We start from the raw sequence: 24,880 nt of genomic DNA on the forward strand, positions 1-24,880 counted from the left end.
CCCGCGCGCCGGCCAGCGCCTCCTCAGCCGCTTCCGCCCGCTGCGCGCGCAGCCAGCACAGGCTCTTCCCGCCCCTTCCCTCACCTCATCGCGACCACGCCCCCAGCTCCCTTCCGGATCCGTCTATGCCACCGTGTGCCTCGCCCGCCAGGCCACAGGCCCCGCCCTCTCTAGCCTCAAAGCCTCGCCCACGGTCACGCGCCACCACAAATAAAACATGCTATTGGCTGTCTTGACCGTCAATCATTTCTGACTCCCTATCGCGGAGCTTCGCGCTATCTTTCGTTCTGCCCTGTTCGGGGAAAAGAGCCTGCGGCGGGCGCACCAGCCCAGCCTCGTTTTCTCTGCCTCGCTTTGGGATTGGCTCATCCACACCTACGTATCAAGGAATCTAGCCCTCCGATTGGATAAGATGGTAGATAGGCGGGGGAAAGGTGGAACGATTGGATAACGGTCATAAACGGTTGCTCAGATTGAACAGTTTTATCGGGCTGTTCCACTAATTTGGGGGGGGGGGTGGAGATGCAAAGGATTGTACCACTGACCTATACCTCTGTCAATAATGGGAAGACCGTACCACCAACGGGGGGTGTTACAGGCTATACCACTGATCAATTGTGCCACTGACCTAAATGAGGGAATTGTGCTGTGCCAGTGACCTGGATGGTGGGGGGCCATGATGGTGCCACTGAACCGATGGGGGAGGGAGAGGTAAATGGAGGTGTGTATGCAAGGACCTGATCATGGGCTGCACAAGTGGACTGGACTGAGTGAGAGGTGCATGCTGGGATCCCTAATCTCCATGTGCCATGAGTCTGTTGGAGCAGTGCATGCTGGGAGCTGTACATGGAGCTCACGATGGAGCAGTGCATGCTGGGAGCCCTAATCCCCATGTGCCATGCATGGAGAGTCTGATGGAGCAGTGCATGCTGGGAGCTGTACATGGAGCTATGATGGAGCAGTGCATGCTGGGAGCCCTAATCCCCATGTGCCATGCATGGAGAGTCTGATGGAGCAGTGCATGCTGGGAGCTGTACATGGAGCTCACGATGGAGCAGTGCATGCTGGGAGCCCTAATCCCCATGTGTCATACATGGAGAGTCTGATGGAGCAGTGCATGCTGGGAGCTGTACATGGAGCTCACGATGGAGCAGTGCATGCTGGGAGCCCTAATCCCCATGTGTCATACATGGAGAGTCTGATGGAGCAGTGCATGCTGGGAGCTATACATGGAGCTTATGATGGAGCAGTGCATGCTGGGAGCCCTAATCCCCATGTGCCATGCATGGAGAGTCTGATGGAGCAGTGCATGCTGGGAGCTGTACATGGAGCTCACGATGGAGCAGTGCATGCTGGGAGCCCTAATCCCCATGTGTCATACATGGAGAGTCTGATGGAGCAGTGCATGCTGGGAGCTATACATGGAGCTACGATGGAGCAGTGCATGCTGGGAGCCCTAATCCCCATGTGTCATACATAAGGAACAAGATGGAGCAGTGCACGCTGGGGAGGCTATCATCCTCATAGGCAGCACCTCCTGCCCACTTGAGTCAAGCTGAAGCTTTGCATACCAGGAGGAGTCCTCTCCGCTGTAGTCTGCTCCACTGAATACAGTTTAGTTGTAGCATCTGGATTTTGGTGGGTACTACTGTGAATCCCTCATCTGAGCAGGAGTTAGGGAGCTGCTGAGCTGTGGCTTTTCTCCTCCAGAGCTCCGTCAGAGTAGCTGAGATGGCTTCTTCCAGACAGCTGCCTCCTCTTTCTGCCACCAAAGCTCCACCGGATCCCTCCTGGCTTTGGCTAGTTCAGTTCTCCTCTCTTCCCTTTGCACTACAGTGTCACTGCGTGAAGCCCCCTTCCATGTGATTTTGTTCTATCAAGAAATGGCTTGGATTCATCTGCAAGGTGATGTGTGTGGACTGTACAGAATCCCTTGTCTGGTTTGAGGCCAGTTATGTACATGGCAAAGTCTCCCAATTGTTGCCCACCAAGCCCTGTCTCTCTCGACAAGCTCCCCCAAGTCCTTCCTCAGTTCTTACTGGTTCTCCAGGCCTTCTTCTACCTGAACCTGTTGCCCTCAGCCTGGGAGTATAGTGACCTGTTTGAGCTGACCGCAGGGTGTTTCACTTGTGATTTTCAGCACTAAAAGGCATAAACTGGAGCTAAAGGAGTAACTGTAATAGCTGGCAACTGTAATGGGCTTTTAACTTCTACACCAGCTGGTGGAGAGGGACAAAGACCCCCACTGTCCTAGAGTGGGTTACATAAGCTCCTTAGGACAGGGAAATGTGCAGCACTCTGCCTTTTGTAAAGTACAAGCCCTGTGCTATAAATGATCACAAGTAATAATCAACAGCACGTCCTCCCTGCCCTTCAGCCCAAACAAACAAATCATCAACAAGCCTCCTGATACTAAGAGAATGGGCCAACGGGACAAAAGGGAGATATGCATGTCACAAAAGAAGGGAATGTAGTGCAGAAAAGCTGGAGCGGGTGGAGGATTAAGGTCCTCGAGGGAGAGCAGTTAAATCTGCATGCCAAGCCCTGGTTTACTTAGCATGAAGCACCACAAGAGAACCTTCTGAACCTCCATGTAACTTCAGCAGGACTCGTGTGAGAAAGCGGTCATCAGAGTCAGAGATTCCAAGGCCAGAAGGTACCATTGTGATCATCTAGTCTGACCTCCTATATAACACAGGCATTGAACTTTCTCAAAATAACTCCTAGAGCATATAGTAAAAAACAAACAAACACAACATCTATACTTGTTAAGAATTCACCATAACTTTGATAAATTCCAATGGTTAATTTCCCTCCTGGTTAAAAATTTACACTTTGTCTCCACTGAGAATTTGTCTGGCCTCAACTTATAGCCATTGGATCTTTGTCTGCTAGACCGAGGAGCCCATTATGAAATAGTTGTTCCCTGTGTAGGTGACTTGTGACCGTTATCAGTTGAAGGTGTCACAATCTAACCCTTTACAACTATCATTATACTCACATTGCTAATGCCCCCATCACCACGGTACCGGGCAGAATTTAAAATAGGGTGACTAACTTTCCAAGCAAAAGAAGATAAATAATCGTTAATAATTTAATATTATTAACAATGTTTGAATTGTTACTTGGAAAGAAACTGTCCTCAGATTCTTTAATCCTTTCGCCTTTTAGGCCGATAAGCGTCAGAGACACCACCACGTTCATAGGAGCGTAAGGTGACGCAGGCACAGGGTGCAGACATCGATTGTTAACGGATTATCCTCACTGTTTGAATGTGGACACTGGGTCACCACTTACCTGAAAAGCCAGGGCCTTCAGCTCTGTGTAGTCCAGAGTGTAGCTGTACTTTCTGTGAAAATCACCTAGCTTCTGACTGAAATGGAGGGGTGATTTGCTCCAATCTGGCTGTGATGAAAGCTGCTGTGCCAAGGTGAGATAGATACAGTATCAGAAACCAATCTTAAGGGCCAGATGCTCAGCTCATGTAAATCTGATTTGGCCTTAGATCGCTTTCTCAGGTTTAGGCTTGGAGGGATGAGATTCTTGTCAGTCAGTGTCGGTAAATGTCCATTTCACCATACACATGCAAACAACAAAAAATATTTCCATTGATAATAATGAAAATGTGCAGAGTGGCAGGGGTAAGAAAACTACTGCCTGAGAACTTAATAGAGTTTGATTTAAGGACATTTGTTTTGTACGTTTTGACTTGTGATGTTGAGATTTTGGGTTTTAATGGTTCTAAGGCATTAACTTTGAATCTCAGCATCTGCTGTCATTGAATTGTCTGACCCCTCCTCCCATAGTTTCATGCAACTATGAACATTGAAATTGATAAAAATAAAATGTTTAAAAATAAACATTGATATTGTCCATCAATAATATAAGAAATAACAATGGACTCCTGCCAAGGCTACTCATACTGTGAAGGCTGAAAAGGAAACCCAGCAAGCAGGGCAGCTTTTCAGCTTTAGCGCTTTGTTCTCTGTTGCGCTGAAATAAGCAATAAAGTGCCGAGTTGGAAAGCTTCTCTCTTCCTGTGAAAGGTCTCACCCATTGAGAAAGGTTCACAGAGGTTAAAGGTCAATTTAGACTCAAAATGCAGGGTTTTGGAAACTGAGCATCAGGATCTAGGACCCTAGACAGAGATGCAGAGAAATTCTGCTGACTCACCTTGGCAGGCAGAAGAGGTGGGTCCTATTAGCTCCAGCACAGGAGTATAAAGAGGCTGGCATGCCTCTGAGGCAGTGAAGGCTAGTGGCTAGGGCATTAAAGTGGACTGCAAGGACCTGGGTTCAGTTCCTTTCTTGGCTACTGAATTGCTTAGGGTCAGCTCTTCAGGGTATGCATGGTCTCATACTATGTGTATGTAGAGTGCTTAGCATAATGGGCATTTGGTCTCAGTTGAGTGCCATGGGTGCTACCCATACAAATAATTGATAATCAGAGACAAAGGGAACTAGTGTCAGGGATAGAAAGTTCCAGGAGGAAACAGCCAACTTTAGGCTGAGCTTTGTGTATCCTGGGATTCCTTCATCACTGCCTTGCAATGATTCTTGCTCAGTGTATTGCAAGGAACAAGATGGTGTTTCTCACTGTCAGCCCTGCAAACTCAACCTGGGATCCGTGACTCCAGCTGGGGTCTTTCCTCCTCTTGCATCATCACCTGGTTCTGCAGGCCAAATCAGACCCTCAGTGACTGTATGCAACCCCGCAGTCATCAGTACCTTTGCTCAGATAGAACTGCCGAGAACTAAGTAAACCCTTCTGATGAAAATGCACAACCCCTTTCACTCGAGTTGGTTCTGCAGGGCAGGGAGGAGCAAAAATCAGTATTTGGTAATGAGGGTTTATGGCGTGACGAGCTCTTCAAGTGTTGCCAAAGTGTAAATGCCACAGGCCCTTCGGGTCTCTGTTAGAGGTGAGTAAGCGCCACCCAGAGACAGAGCTATACAGTGGGTAGGGTTTGATCCCCTGTGTCCATATGTCATTCTTGGTCTAGTGTGATGCTACATCTGCATTCAGTAAAAAGGCATTTTTGTCACTGCTCAGCTGAGAGGACTATGAATAGACACACGCAGCAGGCAGGTCTGTTGCAGAAGAATGCACCAGGATCACTTTTCACGGTAGCACTGCACTTTGAGCAGGAAAAATTGCCTTTTGGAGTCCAGCTGCAAGTCTCCCAAATATCAGCACTTGGCATCTGCTTGCAAACTGGTGGGAACTAGAGACCTAACTGGGATCAGGGCCTCATTGGGGGGGGCCGCAGCACAGACACATAGGACTAGTCTACACTGGTACCACTAAAGTGCTGTTGTGGCAGCGCTTTAACATGGCCCGAGTGGTCGTGGCACAGCACGGGGAGAGAGCTCTCCCAGCGCTCTAAAAAACCCACCTCCACAAGGGGCATAGCTCCCAACGCTGGGAGTGCAGCTCCCAGGGCTGGGGCACTGTCCACACTCGTGCTTTACAGCGCTGACACTTGCTGCGCTCAGGGGTGTGTTTTTTCACACCCCTGAGCAAGAAAGTTACTGTCTGTAAATTTCCAGCGTAGACAAGCCCGTAGTGAGAGACAGGCCCTGCCCAGAAGAGATTACCATCTAAATAGACAAGACAGACAAAGGGTAGGAAGAGAAAGTATCTGATGACTTAAAAACAGAAGCTGCTTGGCATTCCGAGGAGAAAATGTTGTGTTTAAGAAACGCTCATTTATTTGTTAGCTCCTTCTCACGCTCACACCCGGCAGCTTGCTGTTTTTCAGATGTGAAAGCTGGTGACAGATCACCACCTTCACAAAGCAGCTCTGCCTTCTACCTCTAGGGGGAGTCCTTTGGTCTGGATTTGTAGAGAAAACAGAAGTGCTCAGACAGCACCCGCACCCAAGGCCGCATTTTCAGCTGGGCTCAGCTTCCATCTCAGTGCCGTAAGGAGTGGGCCACATGTTCAAAAGCCAGCTGGAGGCTGAGCCGTTTTGAAAACCCAGCTCTTATTTCGGTGCCTCATCGGGAGCTGAGCTCGTCTGCAGTTCTGGCTGTGGGCGCTGGGCACTTGAAAATCAGGCCTGGAGCATTTGTTCTATTGGTAGCGAGGTCGCACGGCCTACTGGGTAGGGCAGTGCCCTGGGAATGAGGAACCTAGGTTCTTTCCCCAGCTCTGCAAACAAGTCACTCCAGCTCTTTGCAACTGTTTTCCCTTAGTCTGTTAAAACTGCAGACTCTTCCAAGCAGGAACTCTCTCTCGTTCTGTGTCTATGCAGCACCTGGCACAACGGGGCTCTGAGCTCAGTGAGGGTCTTTTGGTGCTACGGTCAGAGACATCATCATTTTGACCATCTGGCCCTTGGCCGTTTTAACTGCATGCGCTCAGCTTGGTTTCTTGTGCAGAAACAAGGTCTGCTCAGCTCTTTCATTACATGGGGCCGTCTTCCTCCTGGACTTCAGAGGGGTTACATTAGAGTAAGAGGAGGCAGAAGGTGTCCCTCTGTATCTGAGTTCTGGACCCTTTTCTCCATGTAAGGTAGCCCCCGACTCCAATACAGGGAACATTAATAGTCCTGTCCATTTATCATGCGGAAGGATGCCAGCCATTAGCACAAGCTACCAGGGGAGCTGTTCCGTGCCAGCAGTTCAGACCCACAGAAGCAGTTTTAGATAGGGGAAATAAAGAATACCTTGTATGTCAAAACCACAGGGGACACGTGTGACGAAGTGGGAATGTTCTTGATGTGCTATTTGAATGCTGAGTGGGGAGTATTAACCTGGGAAGGTTGCGGGGGAGTTTGGGACGGCCTGCATTGGGGAAGGGAGCACACCTGAGCATGGAACATGAGAACCCAGAAGCGGGGGTTGGAGACCACGGGTAACACCTCTGCCTGGGAACCTGGACAAAGGACACAAAGGCTGGGGGAGGAGCTGGGGGGACGCTGAGTGAGAGGTGGAAGGGAGTTTCAGTTTGGAGCTGGTAGGGAAAAAGAAGGGGGACCCGACCAACAGGGCTGTGGTCTCCCTGGGGCCCCCAGATGGACCTAACAAAAGGAGGTCCTGTTGTTTGTATTGGCAAGACCTGTTTTGGACTGTGTTCCTGTCGTCTAAATAAACCTTCTGTTTTACTGGCAGGCTAAGAGTCACAGTGAATCACAGAAAGCCGGGGGTGCAGGGCTCTAACTCCCCTACACTCCGTGACAACATGTAAGGAGGCAGGATGAAATTACTAATGCTGGAATTTGGCCTGGACACCAGCATTAAGCCTCCAAATCCTTACCTAAAAAGGTGCCATCAGATGAAAGGAGGGCAGGTGCCCCATAGTGTTGTAACAATTAAGTCTATAACTTTTGCCTGCTTAGGAAAAGTAGGTCAAGTTATTTTCAATAATGAACGTTACAAACGGTGCAAGGAAACCAGACAGAGACTAAATTAATCCAAACAAAACTGCCTACTCCTATGATTCAAGGACTGCATTGAGCTTGGACTTAAGAAAATGTGGAAATGAAGTCCAATAGGAAGTTAAATGTGTCTTATAGAAATAGTTTAATTGTTGTGCAAGGATCAGCTGTGGATTGGGCCCAGCCTTTACTTCAATAGGCGGGGAAAGGGCAGATTTCCTGCAGGGTAGCAACGCTCTTCCGAGCTGCAGCTGCCTTTCTGCACAGAAACTCCAGGGGAGTAGGGTTGTTTTGTTGGCTGTTGGTGGGGAAGGCTATATTTGTGGGGATGGGTCACAGGGTCAAAGCAGCATCTGAGCTACATTCCCACCGGCTGTCTGCCTGGAGTGACTAAATGTGCTGAATTAAAATTAGCAGCTGACAATTAAGCCTGCCGCTGGGAACCTGCTCCAAGTGGTGAGTCATGCATAGTGATGGATGTACCGTACCTGCTGCTTTGCCTCTTGTCTCCCCACCAGAGTCCAAGCCCTGGCAATGCGGGGTGCTAATGGTGCAGGCAGGCAAGTGCTCCAGCTGCAGCTCCTTTGCTCCCCTCCCACCCTCGTGGGAGGGAAAACCCATTCACTGGGGAAACCCATGGTGCTCACCCCCTTGTTGCTATGGTTATTCAGTATTTTTGTGGTCAGGGTAAACTGAGAGCTGCTTTTAAACTCCTGCTCTTCCACCGCAGATCTCAAAGCTTTCCACTGTGAGCGCAGACCCACTGCAAGACGGAAGCATTTGCAACTATTCCACAGCTGTCTAGGGCTTCACCATTGTCACTGCGCTGCCTTCAGAAGCCAGTGAGAACATCTCAGCAATAGCACCTATCTATCTATGGTACTTACTTATTGGCACAGCCCAGGGCAGCTGCTCCTGTATTCCTCATTGGTCCAGCAAGGACTCTCCCTCTCTGGCTTTGGGCTGTCATGGCCGTGGAGACACGTATCTTCTCTCCCTTCTGACCAGGATATCTCCAGCCTGAACAGTTCCCTGCCTTCTCCGTGTTCTTCTCAGCAAAAGACAAGCTACTGAAGCAAGCTTTTCTTGCGTTCTCTTCAGAGACTAAACAACCCAGCAATTGCCAACAGTAACTAAGTCATCACACAGTTCTTAATAAGCAGCCATATTTTATTTTCAAGGGAATACAGAGAAGACTTATTAAAAACAATAGAAGAACCTATCTGCGTAATGTTACCCAAAATTGGACCAGCTAGTGAGCTTAGGGAGAACAATGACCCACCAGAGTTTGGCAGAAAGCAGCACATTTATTATACAGATAGCTAAGCTCAAAATAATGGGGTGGAGGGGGGGGGGTCACACACTCGCATACTCACGCTCCCCGGACAGGCATGGCACTGGAGATGTCAGGATCCTTCAGGGTAAGTGTCCTACAGTGCAGCGATGGACGGTGTGATGAAGGTAAGTCTTCCCGAGGCACGATGGATTGCAACGCGGCGAGCCACTGGCCAGGCGGTCCGAGCGAAGGGTCTTCAAGGGAGGTACAATCTTGGGAGTGCACTGCCAAGCACATGGCCCCTTCCCCTTTTAAGGACCTGCTCCTGATGGCCTGTGACTAGAGTAATAGACTTTAAGGTCAGAAGGGACCATTATGATTGTCTGGTCTGACCTCCTGCACAACGCTGGCCACAGAATCTCACCCACTCACTCCTGCAACAAGCCCCTAACCTATGTCTGAGCCGCTGAAGTCCTCAAATCAGAGTTTAAAGACTTCAAGGTGCTGAGAATCCTCCAGCAAGTGACTCGTGCCCCACGCTGCAGAGGAAGATGAAAACCCCCCAGGGCCTCTGCCAATTTGCTCTGGAGGAAAATTCCTTCCTGACCCCAAATATGGCGATCAGCTAAACCCTGAGCATGTGGGCAAGACTCACCAGCCAGACACCTAGGAAAGAATTCTCTGTAATAACTCTGATCCCACCCCATCTAACAGCCCATCACAGGCCACTGGGCATATTTACCGCAAATAGTCAAACTAGAGATGACTTGGCTATGTCTGGTTGGTCACACTCCACCCTGGACAGTGTCCATGCACTGTGTGTGTGAGTGCTGCCTAATTAGAGTCCCAAACACCATAGGCGCCAACTTTTCCCAATGCCAGTGGGTGCTTGTGTGCCCCCCCCGGCCCTACCCTGACTCCACCCCTGCCCTGCCCCCATTCCAACCCCTTCCCCAAAGTTCCTGCCCCAACTCCTCCTCCTCCCTGCCCCTATTGGACTCCTCTCCAAATCCCTGCCCCGGACCCGCCTCTTCCCCCGAGCGCGTCACATTCCCCCTCCTCTTCCTCCCACCCACCGTTTTCCACTGCGAAACAGCTGTTTTACGGCACAAGTGCTGGGAGCCGGGGGAAAAGCAGGCATGCGGTGTGCTCAGGGAAGAGGCGGAGGGGGAGGTGAGCTGGGGTGGGAGGGTGGGGCGGGGAGCTGCCATTGGGTGCAGAGTACCCACCAATTTTTCCCTGTGCGTGCTCCAGCCCCAGAGCACCCACGGAGTCAGCGCCTATGCCAGACACCTTGTCCACCTGGGAGCTCTTCTGATCTTCCAGCTGTTCAGGCAGCCCATTCATCCCACAAGCATTCAGGGAGGGGAGGGGGAAAGCCACTTCACAGGTATTACAAAGAGGGAGAGGAGGTGTAACAAATTTTTTGAACATACAGGTTATACAGAGCATACAGATCACTGCTGCTCCTACAACACATGCTGGTCTGAGATCCCACCCCTCCAACAGGGGCACTGGCAGGAGCGGTGCTTGCAAACCCCACCCAGGGATTTCACCTCATTGCACATTCATCCCACCCTCAGCTGAGAACCAGCACAGCCAGGAAAAGTTTCCTCCAGCCTTCATACCCTTTGGAGGTCTTTGAACTGCCCACGAAGAGGCAACAATGAATCTCTGCTTCAAAAGGCTAGATTTGAGGTGGGTCATTTGCACTTCCTTCACCCCCCCCCCCAAGTATTTCCTAGGAAATACACTTTGCTCATATTGCCCCCCCCCGCCCAAGTCCTCTGAAGTCCCTAATATCTTCCAGAGATTTCATTAACATGTCCTCTCGCCTAAAGAGGTTCCATACCATCCCACGCTCGCCCATGAACATTTGCGTTTTCACGACAACGGACTCCCAGAATCCTTAACCTTCATTCCATAAGGTTCAACATGATTCCATAAGGTTCGGCCAGGATACTCCTGTATCTGTCCCAATTACTTATGACCTGTAGGATCTGAGTACCTCACAATCCATGTGACACTCAACGTGGAGATGTTTCCGAGTTTCTCAAATAATGAACCACCCTGGCATGTCGAACAGCTGGCTCAGGCTAGCAGGGCTCAGGCTGGACCCTAGGTTCTGGGACCATCCTGCCTTGTGAGGTCTCAGAGCTCAGGCTCCAGCCCAAGCCTGACCGTCTACATGGTAATTCTATAGGCTCGCAGTCCAAGCTCCATGAGCCTGAGTCAGCTGATCCAGGCCAGCTGCGGCCTCGCTGCAGGTCTTTCATCGCAGTGTAGACGTACCCTTTGTCCTGCTCTGCAATCTGCCAGCCCCCCTCTCTCCCTCCGGGGCTCAATGCCAATTCTCTTTGCTGTCGTTTACGCCACTGTGTCATTGGCGCAAACCAAATCAGCGTTTGACAGCCATTTTACCCTGGTGTAAACGACCACGCACAGGAGAGGGCAGTGGGGAATTTGGCCCCAGGTCTTTTCCTTTGCAGGGTGTTTCATTGCCATAGTTTCAGCTGCCAACGTCACCAAAAAATCACAAGCACCCAGGAGGGCAGAATGGAGCTATTATTGCACCGCATTAACTCTCTCGTCTCCTTTGCTGGTTCTGCGCTCTGCTTCTCTGAGCCGTCATGACACAGGTCAGGAGCTGGGGCTCTGCATTTGCCATGTCCAGCGGAATCCCTGGCTGCTGATCCTCCGCAATCCTGTGCAGGCCAGTGATCCAGCACCCACCCCGCACCTTACAGAGGATATGGGCCAACCTCTGCCCCAAACACCAGTCTCTCAGGCACCTGACAAGTCCCAGAAGCATCATGCGGATGGGCAGCAACCTAACCCCCTCCAAGCACAGTTTGGATTTCTCGGGGCACCAGGCAATGCTTCCCCTTGCTGGCTGCGCTCATCAAAATCTAATTCGCCCTCCTGAGCCCCTTGGAGACAGCTGGGGAACAGAAGGTGTCATGCTCCAGCGAGCAGGGCAAAGCAGCTGTCTCGCCATCGGCCTGCAGGGTTGCTAAGTGGGCATCAATCTTGCATCACTTTGCTGGGGCCACGGTCGAGTGTGTGTGTGGGATAAGTTTACAATGTCACCTCCAGTCCCTCCTCCATGGGTGTCTGCTTTCAGCGAGCGCGACCAGTGGCTGTCACCGGTGCTGATGGACTAACACTTCAGCGCCGCAGGGATCCAGCAAGTGTCTCATGCTGGGCTCCTCTGGGAACACCCCGCTGCCAGGGCCTTTTCTCTCCTGCAACCCTGCAGGGTGGTTTTATCAGAGCAGACAGAAATCCCCACCTGTTAGCATTTGCTCTCAGGATCAGCAGTAGTTTTGGAGCAGGGGGAGAGCAAGAGCCGCGGAAGACAGCCCGGCCCAATAAAGGATTGGTTCCGTTTGTGCATCCACGCCGTGTCCGGGATGGCAGAGGTGGGGCAGAGAAAGACACCTGCCATCACTGCTCATGAGACCGGTATGCTTGCTGTGAAGCCTTGTTTCCCTCTGCTGTGGGGTGAGAGTGTAAGCAATTGGGAGCAGGTCTGTCTTTTTATGATGTGTCTGTACAGTGTCTCAATCTTTACATGCTACTGTAAATAAATTAATAAATAACTTCAGAGGGACTGTCATTTCCTGTACATTTGTACGGCCCTTAGCAAAATAGGAAGCTGATCTAACTGACAAGAGGTGCAACTGTGCCTCAGTTTCCCCATCTGTAAAACAGGGATAATGATTTTGACTTCCTTTGCCAAGCATTTTGAGATCTGCTGATGAAAAGGGCTGTATAAAAGTGAGGGATTATTATTGTTATGACTGCAATATACATAATTAAAATAATGGACAATAGCAATGACTCTCCTGACTTTGGGCAGGCAGCCCAGCAAAGGAACTTTATGAAACCTACCTGAAAATTGCTCCTTTAGAGAATCAGATTTGAGAGTGTGGTTTTTTTGTTTCTCTTTTAAAAGATACTGAAAGGTCTGGATGTGTTTATTTCTAAGATGGGCCCAAAATAAAACCCTGCCCATCCTAACCCCACCACAGCGCAGCTGGCCTGGGACAAATTCCTGAGCTGCTTGTTGCCTGAGTTTCCCCATCTGTGAAAAGAGGGATTGTAAAATTTACCTACCTCACAGCAGGGACAGAGGGGATGCGGTGAAGCTGAAATGTCTGTTCAGAGCTGCTGTCAAGATGTCAAGTGTCCCATAAGTGCTAAGTCGTTAGAAATCACTGCTGGAAACAGGAGCTGGTGGGAGGCAGCTGGTCTTGCTTCTGTAACATTTCTGTTCATTACAGTGCTCTGGATTCAGGCAGCACTTTCCTTAGTGCTGTCACTTCACTCCTCTTGAAGTAGCAGCTGCAGGCGTTTCGATGAATGGCTTATGAAAGATGCTTTAGTTCCACCATTGCTTCTGTAAGCGCATGTGTATCCGCTGCTGGAATTCAAACTGTTACCGTCTCACATTGGTACCCCAACATTGCATCCTTGGACAGCAGAGAAACTCAGTTTCTTAGGGCATGGCCATACTGCAATCCCAGGGCACGGTTGCCTCTCCTGTCGATGAACCTGAGCTAGCTCTAATGTAGCTGACAGCAGAGAGCTTCAGCACATGTATCACTGGGCATGCCTGCTATGTAGCACCCCCTTCTGGCAAAGCATGGTGCTGCAGGCCCTGCCCTCAGTTTACCCTCTTCAGGAGCTCCGTAAGTCACCTCCACCAGTCCAGAGTCGTTAAAACATTCCCCTTCTGCGTCTAATTTGCAATTCACAACAACACACAGTCCTGTAGGGCGTTCCCCCCTCCACCCAGAAGAGAACCCTCCCCTTCCCTGGGCCATTCCCCCGCTGGAGTCTTTCCACTCCCACCCCACCCCACCCCATCTCCACTCCACCCTCCCTCTTTTCCCAGGAGAGGCTCCAAGCCTTTCAGCTCCACCCTAGTTCTTTCTTTCTTTCTTTCTTTGGCAAAGCAGAGTTGGCTGAAGACTCTATACCTAAATCTAACTACTTAGTGATTTATATTCTCTCATTCTGCCCTGGGTCTTCCAGCAGGCAATGGTACAACACCTGTCTAATACTACCCCATTTCCCTGATATTTTCACCCCCGTTTCCTCTTCCTGTTTCCCCCTTTATAAGGCGCCGTCCATCAGACCAATTTGGCCAGCAGGTAATGAGTCACATGTGCCCACCACCTCTTAGAGGGCAAGTTCCCCTGGGTTAGCTTGCTAACCCTGCAAGTATTTACCCAGGGTTCCAGGTGGGCTTGTAGGAGTCCATGCTAATATGGCCCCACTGTTCCTTACCTGAGCTAGCATGATCAAAGCGAGCTTGGGTACGTCTGTGTGAGCTGCAGTCACACTCTGTGACTGGAGACTAGACGTGCCCTTTGTGGCGGTACGTCCCCTGCTCAAATGCTGCACCCAACTGGAACTCCAGCTGTGTGCCCTGTACGTAAAAGAAAGACTCCCAAAACCTGACGCTGAAACAACTTCAAATGGAAGGCGATTGCTCTAACAACATATGCAGATTAATAGATTAGTATGAATTATTTGTATTACTGTAGCACATAGGCGTGCCCGTCATGGACCAGGACCCGATGGTGCTAGGCGCTGTCCAGATACAGAAGAAGGCAGTCTCTGTCTCAGAGAATCGCGTCGTCAATCTCTCTTCTGATGGGACAGCACCAGGGAGTCTGTGCGGGCAGCAATTGGCAGCTGCCTGTATGAAAACTCCACTGGGCTGAAGCAATATAATCATCTTTCTCTGGTGTCTTTGAATCTGAGCATCTCAGAGTGCTTCGCAAATACAAAATAATTTCATTGTCAAGTCCCCCTTGGAGGATAGAGAACTCTCACTGTGTCTGGGTTAGAGGTGGGGAAACTGAGGCACAGAATAGTTGAGCAACTTGCCCAAGGTCATCCTTGGAGTCAGTGGCCGAGTCTGGGATAGTATGCAGGAATTCCTAGCTTTTTTCTTCTAATCACCAGCTCGGACTCCTTCCGAGAGTTGGGCACAGAGCCCAGGCACCCTAGTGCTCAGTCCTGGGTTCAGATCACTAGCTAACACTCCTTTCCAGAGCGAGGGACAGAACACCGCAGTCCTAGCTGCTTCTGCTCTAACCACTAGGATACATTGCTGATGGCAGTCTGGTTTTCTGACATATTATTAACTCATGTGCATTTTGTTGGTTTGTGCCAGGCCCCAGGCCGGGACAGTACCGACTGCCTCCTACTGTCGGATTTGTCAACCACGACTACACCAAGTTAACCAGCCCAGATTATTCCTTTCACAGGAGACTCAACAACGGCAGTAAGTCTTTGTGAACCACTCTCTCTAAAACAGCCTTGGTCTGACCAACGTCAGTCTCAGATTCTTCCCGGTGCCCCCCTCACACACAATTCCCTCAGCTCCGTATCCAGTGTCACTTCACCCACCTTCCAGCCCTTCCTCCGAGCAGCTGCTCAGGCACTGAGTCCGAGATCAATACGTGTGTGTATACCTCCCCTCCATGTGTGTATACCTCCCCTCTGCTCCATGTGTGTATACCTCCCCTCCATGTGCATATACCTCCCCTCCCCTCCATGTGTGTATACCTCCCCTCCATGTGTGTATACCTCCCCTCCCCTCCATGTGTGTATACCTCCCCTCCATGTGTGTATACCTCCCCTCCCCTCCCCTCCATGTGCGTATACCTCCCCTCCCCTCCATGTGTGTATACCTCCCCTCCATGTGCATATACCTCCCCTCCCCTCCATGTGCGTATACCTCCGCTCCCCTCCATGTGCGTATACCTCCCCTCCCCTCCATGTGTGTATACCTCCCCTCCATGTTCGTATACCTCCATGTGTGTATACCTCCCCTCCCCTCCATGTGTGTATACCTCCCCTCCATGTGTGTATACCTCCCCTCCCCTCCCCTCCATGTGCGTATACCTCCCCTCCCCTCCATGTGTGTATACCTCCCCTCCATGTGCATATACCTCCCCTCCCCTCCATGTGCGTATACCTCCGCTCCCCTCCATGTGCGTATACCTCCCCTCCATGTGCGTATACCTCCCCTCCCCTCCATGTGCGTATACCTCCGCTCCCCTCCATGTGTGTATACCTCCCCTCCATGTGCGTATACCTCCCCTCCCCGTGTGTATACCTCCCCTCCATGTGTGTATATGGCCCTTACGTGTTTGGGTCCCATCTCTCTGTGTGTAACCCAATGTGTGTGTGTGTGTGTACCCTCCAAATGTGGGTTTGGGTCCTGTCTCTATTTGTGTGTGTTTATATCACCCATGTGTGGGTTTGTGTCCTATCTGTGTGTGCTTATCACCCATCTGTGTATATGTGTTTTCTGTGTGTGTGTGTGTATCACCCATGTGTGAGTGTGTTCTGTGAGTGTGTCACTCGTGTGTGTATCACCCGTGAGTGTTCTGTGTATCACTCGTGTGTGTGTATCACCTGTGTGTGGTTCTGTGTGTGTATGCCCACGTGTGTGTGTATATCACTCGTGTGTGTGTTCTGTGTGTATATCACTCACATGTGTGTATATCACCCATGTGTGTGTTGTGTGTGTGTGCACGTGCATGTGTATCACCTGTGTGTGGGTTTGTGTTCTGTGTGTATGTGTGTGTTTTCTGTGTGTGTGTGTGTGTGTGTGTGTGTGTATCACCCATGTGTGTGTGTTGCCTATCTCACCCATGGGTGGGTGTGTTCTCTGTGTGTGTGTTGCCCATAAATGGGTTTGTGTTCTGTGTGTGTGTCTAGGAGAACTTCTTGCACACGGATCTTTTGTGCTTTGCCATTGTGTACAGTTTTGCTGTTACCACGAGCGTGCTGGAACAGGGCAACTTTGAAGCTGCATTATCTCAGCTGACCAGGCTGAGAGCACAGACACCGCGGGACACCTGACGGCTCTTTATTTCCAAAACAAGAATGCACAGGGTGAAGCAGGGAGCCAGAGCTGGGAGGCCAAAAGCACATTGTTCTCAAGCTCAATAGGATTTGTAATTAAAACCAATACACCTTTCCTCCCTGCACCATACCCCTCCTGGCCAAACTGCATCCTCCCCGTTCGGTCACAGCATGCTCCTTCCGCTTCTGAGGTGTCATTGAAATGCAGGCCCACCACCATCAGCGGCTTCTGTCACTCATCTCTGAATGCAGCTGTCACACTGTCCTGACCTTAGCCTCAAAGCAGCGAGCCCCACTGGCCTCTTCCAGTGGCCTGTCGCTACTAAAAATGACAGAAGCATGCCCGATTAGTGGAGGTTTTGACTGCATGTACCCAGGAGAGTAACAGAGGGGTAGCCGTGTTAGTCTGGATCTGTAAAAGCAGCAAAGAATCCTGTGGCACCTTATAGACTAACAGACGTTTTGGAGCATGAGCTTTCGTGGGTGAATACCCGCTTCGTTGGATGCATGCGTCTGAGGAAGCGGGTATTCACCCACGAAAGCTCATGCTCCAAAACATCTGTTAGTCTATAAGGTGCCACAGGACTTGTACCCAGGAGAGTTGTGACTGCTAGTTGTAACAGGCACTCTTCAGCTGTCAATCTCAACGAACAGGGGAGTAACTTTATTCCCATTGCACATCTGAGGAAACTGATTTCCTAAGATCAGGAGCAGCAGGACCAGGGCTAGAGACCTGCCCTCCCCTGCAGCCCTGTCAAGCTCTTGATGTTGCTTACAAATGATCAAAGGCCTGGCTTTGAGCTCATAGCTGGGGCTTTTATATGGCTGCAATTCCATTGACTTGAGTAGAGGTCTTGATTTACGCCTGTGTACGTGAGTGGGAATCAAAGCCCTTTATTTACTCCAGCGTCATTCCCCAGGAGGGGTCGGAGTCTGATCTCAGGTCAGTGTAAATCCAGAATGACTCCATGGAAATCAGTGGGATTATAACAGTGTAACAGATCCGAATATGGCCCGGTGTGGATGCGCAATCCAATTAAGATGTGACCGACAGGCCCGTGACCAAATTCATCCCTGGTACGATCCCAGTGAAGTTACATCAGGCATGAATTTGGCCCACTCCATAGGAGAAAGCACTGTCCTATCTTCCCAGCCCCCCCATTGCTCTATGCTTTTCCCTTTTGTGGTCAGTGTATTTCAAAGATTCAAGCCCAGGTCCCTGCTATTACGTGGACCCGCAACTCACTCGCTTTGGCAGGAGCGGAGGCCCATCCTATTCCATGCTGGCGAGATCAAAGACCCTGGGTGAGTGGAAGAGCATCAAAAGCCTCCATTGGGCTAGGAGTTGGTGGGGGGCACACGAGTGGCTGGTTTGGTCATGTCAGTAGCTCTTTGGGTTGCTTTTAAATTGAATGCAGTGCTGGTCTGGCAGCCCCTGGGCCACTTTTTATCCTCAGGGCAAGCCACTCCTCTGTCATTGTTCCTTGCTTCGGCCTGGCGGGAGCCCCTAAGGGTGAGAATGGCCCATTCAGCCCTGGGCTGAGGCTGCTTTCAGGGGTGAATCTGCCAACTCTGGGGTCGGCTTTGGTGCAGCAGACACCATGGGTGAGGTTTTTGGTGCAGCAGAGGATGGCCTGTGACAGCCAGTTCATTCAGTTGCCTGCCCTGGTAGGAGTGGGCATTCCTGCCCCACCAGGGCAGGATCGGACGTGGCTCTGCAGAGCTGCAAGGCCCCTCCTGGTGCAACAGGAACTGGCCACCAGTGGAGGCAGGAGACCAGATGACTAGCGCGTTCTGGCCTGGGAAATCCTAGACTCCACACCGGCAGCAAGCCACATCCAGCGTTATCGGGGTGACATGACGCAGAGTTGGGCACGAGCTCCCGTTCCTGACTGCGTCCAGCTTTAGCGTTTAATGCTGTGTCTCCTTCAGCGCAGCCACGGACCCCTGGGCCGGGCAGGTACAGTCCAGAGAAGGCCCCACCTGTCACTCAGCGCAGGCCACCGTCTTTCACCATGGGATCTCGTACCAAGTATCGGTGGGTGGATCCCGTCCCTGCCGCGAACAGCTACACTCTCCCCTCACTGCTGGGCTCCCGGGTGTCCCGGAGTCACCGGGCGATGCTCTGGAACTCCTCCCCACCAAGCCAGTCAGGACTTTGGGGAGCCTCCTCTCCCTTGGAGCAGACTTGTTCAGGGCAAGAAGCTCACACAGCTTCACCTTCTGGGTCTCTCCTCGGAGCATTCAGCATCCTCTGCCCCTCCATGCGCTTCCCACAGCGAGTCCACCCCAGCGGGGTCCTGGGGAAGCCACAGGGTTCTGCACCCCCACTTTGCAGTCAGACGTGACTCTCAGCCAGCCAGTAAAACAGAGGTTTATTCGATGACAGGAACAGGGTCTAAAACAGAGCTTGTAGGTACAGAGAACCAGACCCCTCAGCCGGGTCCATTCTGGGGGGCAGTGAGCCAGACCCCCAGGTCTGCCCTCCACCCTTGACCCCAGCCAGCTCCAGACTAACAACCCCTCCCAGCCCCTCCTCTCTGCTCAGCTCCTTTCCAGGGCCAGGAGGTCACCTGATCCCTTTGTCTCCAACACCTTCAGCTGGCACCTTTGCAGGGGAGGGCCCAGGCCATCAGTTGCTAGGAGACAGAGTGTCAGGCATTTAGGTGCACTGGCCCTTGGCTCTGCCAGATACTTAAGAACTGCCATGGGGACACTGAGGCACCAATACAGTACTCAGAGAAAACATTAAGAACTTTCCCAGTTCATCACACCAGGTCCCCAGCAAACCGTCCAGCCCTAGTGTCACCATCTCAGGACGGAACAAACACGTTGGCTTTTCTGAGGACTTGTCTCAAAAGCCCGGCCCCGGCCATTACAACGGGACAGATCCCAACACCTACTTGCACCAAGCACCTGCCTTCTCCATTCGGGGGCGACGCAGTGCGCCCAGGGCTGCCTTCCGGACACCGGGGCCTGGAACGCACAGCCCTGAAAAGGTGACCGCTCACAAGACAAGAGCTCCAGCCTACTCCCTGGGTGTCCGGCACTCCGAATTTGTCACTCCTCTCATCGTGGATGTTTCCCAGTGACAGAGCAGTGGGGCGGCAATTCCCTGGCATCAGGTCACTGGCCTTGACTTACCTTCCCTGCCTTGATCTACTGGATCGCCAGTGACTCAGACTGGAAGCTCTTTGCTTTGCCCCCAGCCCATTCATGCCACGCAGTCCTGGGAGAGCTTCCAAGCAGCAGATGTGCCAGCACTTGAGACATTTAAAACAGGGCCAGTCCAAACCTCTGCAGCAGGCGGAGTCTTCCTAGGGTTGCCAACCTTCCAGGATTGGCCTGGAATCACCAGGGATTAAAGATTAATCTTGAATTAATGATTATTTCCTCATGTGATGAAATCTCCAGGAATACATCCAATCAGGCTTGGCAACCCTAAGTTTTCCACCTCTGGCCTCTGTGACGCTTTGATTCCCTAACAGCTTCCACAAACTGGATTCTGATCTTCCCACTTGGAGACCCAAAGTTTCTCTAATAAATAGCAGCTAAGAGTCCGGTGGCACCTTATAGACTAATGGATGTTTTGGAACATGAGCTTTCGTGGGTGAATACCCACTTCGTCAGATGCATCCACAGGACTCTTTGTTGCTTTTACAGATCCAGACTAACACGGCTACCCCTCTGATATCTAATAAACAGGTCAACAAAGAAGAACGTCAAAGACCGTGTTTGTATGCAGTGTGGACCTGACACAGAGCTCTGGGTGGCTCGCAAGCGTGTCTCTCTCACTAACAGAAGTTGGTCCAATAAACGATAGCACCTCCCACACCTTGTTTCTCTAAAGATATTTTCAGGGGAGAGGGAGAAGGGGAAAGGAAAGAGGTGCCGCTTTCTAGCCCCCTCCCTGGCATTCCTCCAGCTTCGATTGTCAGAGTTACTTTCCCACTGTTTATTACTGCTGCTTCTTTTGGCTCTTCTCCCACCTAAGGCAGTGAAACTAGGCTGGTTAGTTTCACTTGCCGTATCTAGTCAGTTCCCTTTCAGGTTCTAAGGCAACACTAGGCCTTTGCGTTCGGGTTTGCAGCCCTGCAGAGGGGACCTTTGCAATCCACCCCCTTGGCCCCGATGAATGGAATTATTTCTGTTGCAATAGGTTTTTAATGCCACCTTTCCCCTGTGTATTTTTAACAGCATTTGGGCCTGAACTATTCACTCGCATCATTTATAACGTACAAAAAGGTTTCCAAAGGTGACAGAGGTTCTTCAGGTTCAGAATAAATTTACTAACCGACCAAAGACAAGATGTTGAAATTTTCTGCCTCCCGTGCTGCATCGCAGCTCTCCACCCCCACGCCCTAGGTTTCTTGACCTTTCTGCACTAAACCACACCACCCTGCTAGCCCTCACACAGAGCTGTCAAGTGTCAACACCACCGGCGTAGGCGCCTCCTTCCCTGTTCCTTCCTCCTCAGCCATGGACACCCCATGAAGAACTGCACCACAGACCCTTCACTGGTGTCAAGGGATATAGGCTGAGTTATATGGATGTAAATCAGTAGAGGATCCACCTCGCTGGATGGGAAGGGGAGGAGGGGAAGACAACAGGACTAGCCATCTTGACAGTGTCCTGGAGAACTTGGTCACTGGCCCCACACACCAGTTCTGTCCTGTGCTAGGACTCGGGGATGTATGAATTTGGGAGGCAGGTGTGATGGGGGTTATAACGTACCAACAGATCCCATGTAGCAAACGGTTCCACTTCTTTCTGTGCAAGAGGGAATGGTTGGGCTTCCGCTGCATGTGTGAAAGATCTTCCACCTACCGCTGATGCTCCTCGCCATTTTAACCCCCATGCGACATAGCAGAGACATCTCCTTATGCCCTGTCGGTTGCTGCAGGGGATACACCCTCTATCCTCCCACCCATGTCTGCCTTTGTGCTGCGAGACCAAGGGTGAGCATCTCCTGGACATGAGTACCCAGAGCCTCTTCATTTCCCACTGCTCACAAAGGGGGAGACCGAAGACGGGAAAGCTTCAGTTATTGTGAGCTGCTGGGGATAGAGCTCGAACCCTTCTTCTCCCTGGAATGGCCCAGTGCACCTATGGCACCCCACACCATTAATAAATAATAGGAGGTGGCAGGCCAGATCCCCAGCTGGGATCAATCGACATCGTTCCTAGGGCACTGCCAAGGCTGGTGCACCTGCTGGTGCCAACAGGAGCTAGTCCTACATGGGGGGTCTTCTGTATGGGAAAGTCCTAGAAACCTGCTCTGGGAGGGATAATCTTCCTGTAAAATAGCTGTAAAAGTGTTCGGTCCCCAAGTGCAGCACACTAAGTGGCTATTTATTTGTATGTGCGAGGCTTAGCACATCAGGACCATGAGGTGTTACTGGCAGATTAATAGCAATAATCAGGCCACATTCGAGAGATGTCAGTCTCTGCGTGAAGAGTGAAACCCAAAGCCTGGGTCTGATTCTCCCCTGCTTTGGACCACGTGTCACCTGTGGAAAACCAGGTATGGACTAGCCCCAGGTCTACCAACCTCAGTGAACCTGGCCCAGGTTTCAGATCTATGAATGTAAGAACCAGGCAGGCTTTGCCTGAAAATACCATATCCCAAAGGTGGCGTTGATCCTGCTGGGAAAGGGTGAAGTGGCCTGTGCTGATTGGCTGAGGCAGGCAGTTTGTTACCCCACCTGGAAATGGGGAGTGGGGATGGTGCTCTGGGGAGAGAGGATCTAGGGTGTGGGCTGAGCAGTGCAGAGGGAGGAGCAGCCAGGTCTGGGGAGAAGATCTGAGCCGAACTTTATGCCAGGTTATTGTTGGTAGCTGTATTAATAAAGCCCAACCTTAGGAAGGGAAGAGGTTGTACTCCACATGCTGCAAGTGCAGGGTGTGAGAACAAGCTGGGAATGGCACTTCTGCACAGTAATGACAGCTGAAACCAGATTTCTGAGAAGCCAGCATCCTGAGGATGGGGATGGAGTGGCTCCTTTTTCCTTCAGCTCCAAATCCTCTCCAGAGAGAGTGGCTGTACTGAGGCCTTAGGCCTTCCCCCACTGTATCGCCCACTCTTTCCCTAGGGTGGCTGAGGATGATGGGAGCCTGATGCAGTCATGCTGTTACGTGGCCTGGATTTTACGACCCGCCCTGGCCAATTAATCATTTGCTGATTTCTTTCTAATAAGTTACATCTGCTGAGTTTCCACTGGGCCTCTGCCTGGTGAGGGGGGCCCCAGTTTCACCTCGGGTGACTTGAAATAAATAAATAGACACCACCTCTCTCCACCCTCTCGCATGTTTATTTTCCCCTTGATCAATAAACATTAACCTCCTGCCTGCATTTGCTGGCCCACAGAGGGAAACAACAAGCAGGCAGCAGGTAGGGGAGCCACTCTCTGCAGAGAGCCCAGAGGAAGTGGTGAGAGCAGCGGACAAACTGCAGCAGAACTCAAGTCAGAGGGCTGACGAACTTGCCAGCACGGGCTTTCAGCAGCCCTGCCTCCGAGAGTGAAGTGGGTGCCATCAGAGGGAGATCGGTTGCTGGCAACAAGTAAGTCCTATATGAGTTTTGTGTGTGTGTGTATGTGTGTGTAGTTATCGGGGTTGGAGGCTCTCCACTTCAAGTTGTCCTGTTCCCAAATGAAGCAGAGTCAGGCCCAGTCACTCCTCAAATGGGAGACCTCTACTACAAAGTGGGTTGTGTTGATTTCATAAGGGAGAGTGGGGTTCGCCATGGTGCTAGGTAGTGACCCCCAGCTCCCGCAAGGCCGTAGAGAGAGCTGTGCTTAGCCTCAGTGTCCTGGCCTAGTTCCAGTTAGGGTAGAATTGCACCGTGCTCGTCTGACACCCCTCCCACCCACTGAGGCATCTGGGACTCTTCACCTCCAGGTCTAAATTCTAAAAGGCAGGGAGACAGAACAAACAACAAACCTGTCTAGAAATATTCAGCCACTAGGACTAGGAGATCAGAAGTCACTTCTGCTATTCTTCTATTGTATTTTAACACCTGATCCTGCTGTGGCTGGTTCTCTGGAAAGACCAAAGATTAGATAGACTGTTCTGGAGCAATGCGCGCTGTTGAGCGGTGGCTGTGTTCCGCCCCAGAGCTGGCTGCATTTTGGTAGTGCGTGAAGTGGCTCAAAGGGCCCACGGAGATGCAAGAACATATTCATACATCAGAATGTGCATCTCCCTGGCCCCTTATCCATTCACACAGCTCCTCGAACTGACACTGCACAACATCCATACACACACACCCCCTCATGGAAATACATCCTCACACTGACACAATAACTGACATACCCACCATACACTCCCGCTGACACGGCCATACCCACAGGCCCTGTACTCCTCCCCCACCCGCACAGAGACCAAAATGAGGGAAATGTTTAAGCCCCTTTGAGAACAGAGGCGACGCCTGTGACCTTTCCCCATCAGCTGTCGCCCCCCACCCCGACAGCACACCAGGCTCCCCCCTTCCTTCCTTCGGCTTTATCTGCACTGCAGAAAGAGGTAGGTGTTTACACTGAGGCAGCTTTCTATGCAGGTAGTTTTCGCCTCGCTGTAGCTAATCCAGGTCAATCCCCCCCACACCTGGGGTTGACCTCAACCAGCCTCGGCCCCGTGAAAACGACAGTGTTGTGTCTCCGCAGGTGTAAAACCAACTCCCCTGGCCACATCCTCCGCTCGGCCTCTTGCCCCACCTCCCCCCGTTTCCTGGAAAGAGAGCAGGGTCCAGGGCCTCCGGCCGGTGGAGCAGTGACTGCACGAAGGATGGGCGATGGCGGGACAGAGAGGCCCTTTCATTGGAAGAGCTGAGCCACACAGCCCCAAAGAGACAGTGGTTCCAGGGGCCAAATAGGCTTGGCAACTTTCTAATCACACCCAACTGAACATCTCTGCCCCGCCCCTTCTTGAGGCTCTGCCCCGCCCTTTGCTGATGCCACGCCCCTTGCTCACTTCCCCCCCCCCCGCTCACTCTTCCCCACTCTCTCTCACTTTCACCCAGCTGGGGCAGGGGGTTAGGGCACAGGAGGGGGTGGGGGCTCCAGCTGGGGCTGCGGGCTCTGGGCTGGGGGTGCAGGCCCTGGGATAGGGCCGGGGATGAGGGGTTTGGGAGGGCACTACGAGCTGGCCAGGGGATTGGGGTGCAGGGAGATGAGGGCTCCTGCTGGGGTGGGGCCAGGGATGAGAAGTTAGTGGTGCCTAGGGGCCGCAGGGACCTGGCGGCCGCTTCTGGGAGCAGTGCAGAGCCAGGGCAGGTGGGGAGCCTGCCTTAGCCCCAGGCCCTGCTGCGCCACCAACTGAACTTTTAATGG

General features: G+C 51.7%; 1 protein-coding gene across 1 annotated transcript; it reads left to right on the plus strand.

The window, feature by feature from the left end:
• The first annotated feature begins 167 nt into the window (after positions 1 to 167).
• On the plus strand, positions 168 to 20,172 carry ODF3L2 (outer dense fiber of sperm tails 3 like 2). The gene is made up of 8 exons (XM_030540706.1): positions 168 to 1,305; positions 1,439 to 3,430; positions 8,112 to 8,802; positions 10,096 to 12,122; positions 14,848 to 14,958; positions 17,742 to 17,855; positions 18,483 to 18,649; positions 19,328 to 20,172. Exons 4-8 carry the CDS (start codon positions 12,071 to 12,073, stop codon positions 19,640 to 19,642), a joined length of 759 nt encoding a protein of 252 aa, XP_030396566.1. The 5' UTR covers positions 168 to 1,305; positions 1,439 to 3,430; positions 8,112 to 8,802; positions 10,096 to 12,070; the 3' UTR covers positions 19,643 to 20,172.
• Positions 20,173 to 24,880: the final 4,708 nt, after the last annotated feature.

This window comes from Gopherus evgoodei, chromosome 22, assembly GCF_007399415.2.
Source record: "Gopherus evgoodei ecotype Sinaloan lineage chromosome 22, rGopEvg1_v1.p, whole genome shotgun sequence".
Classification (NCBI taxonomy): Eukaryota; Metazoa; Chordata; order Testudines; family Testudinidae; genus Gopherus; species Gopherus evgoodei.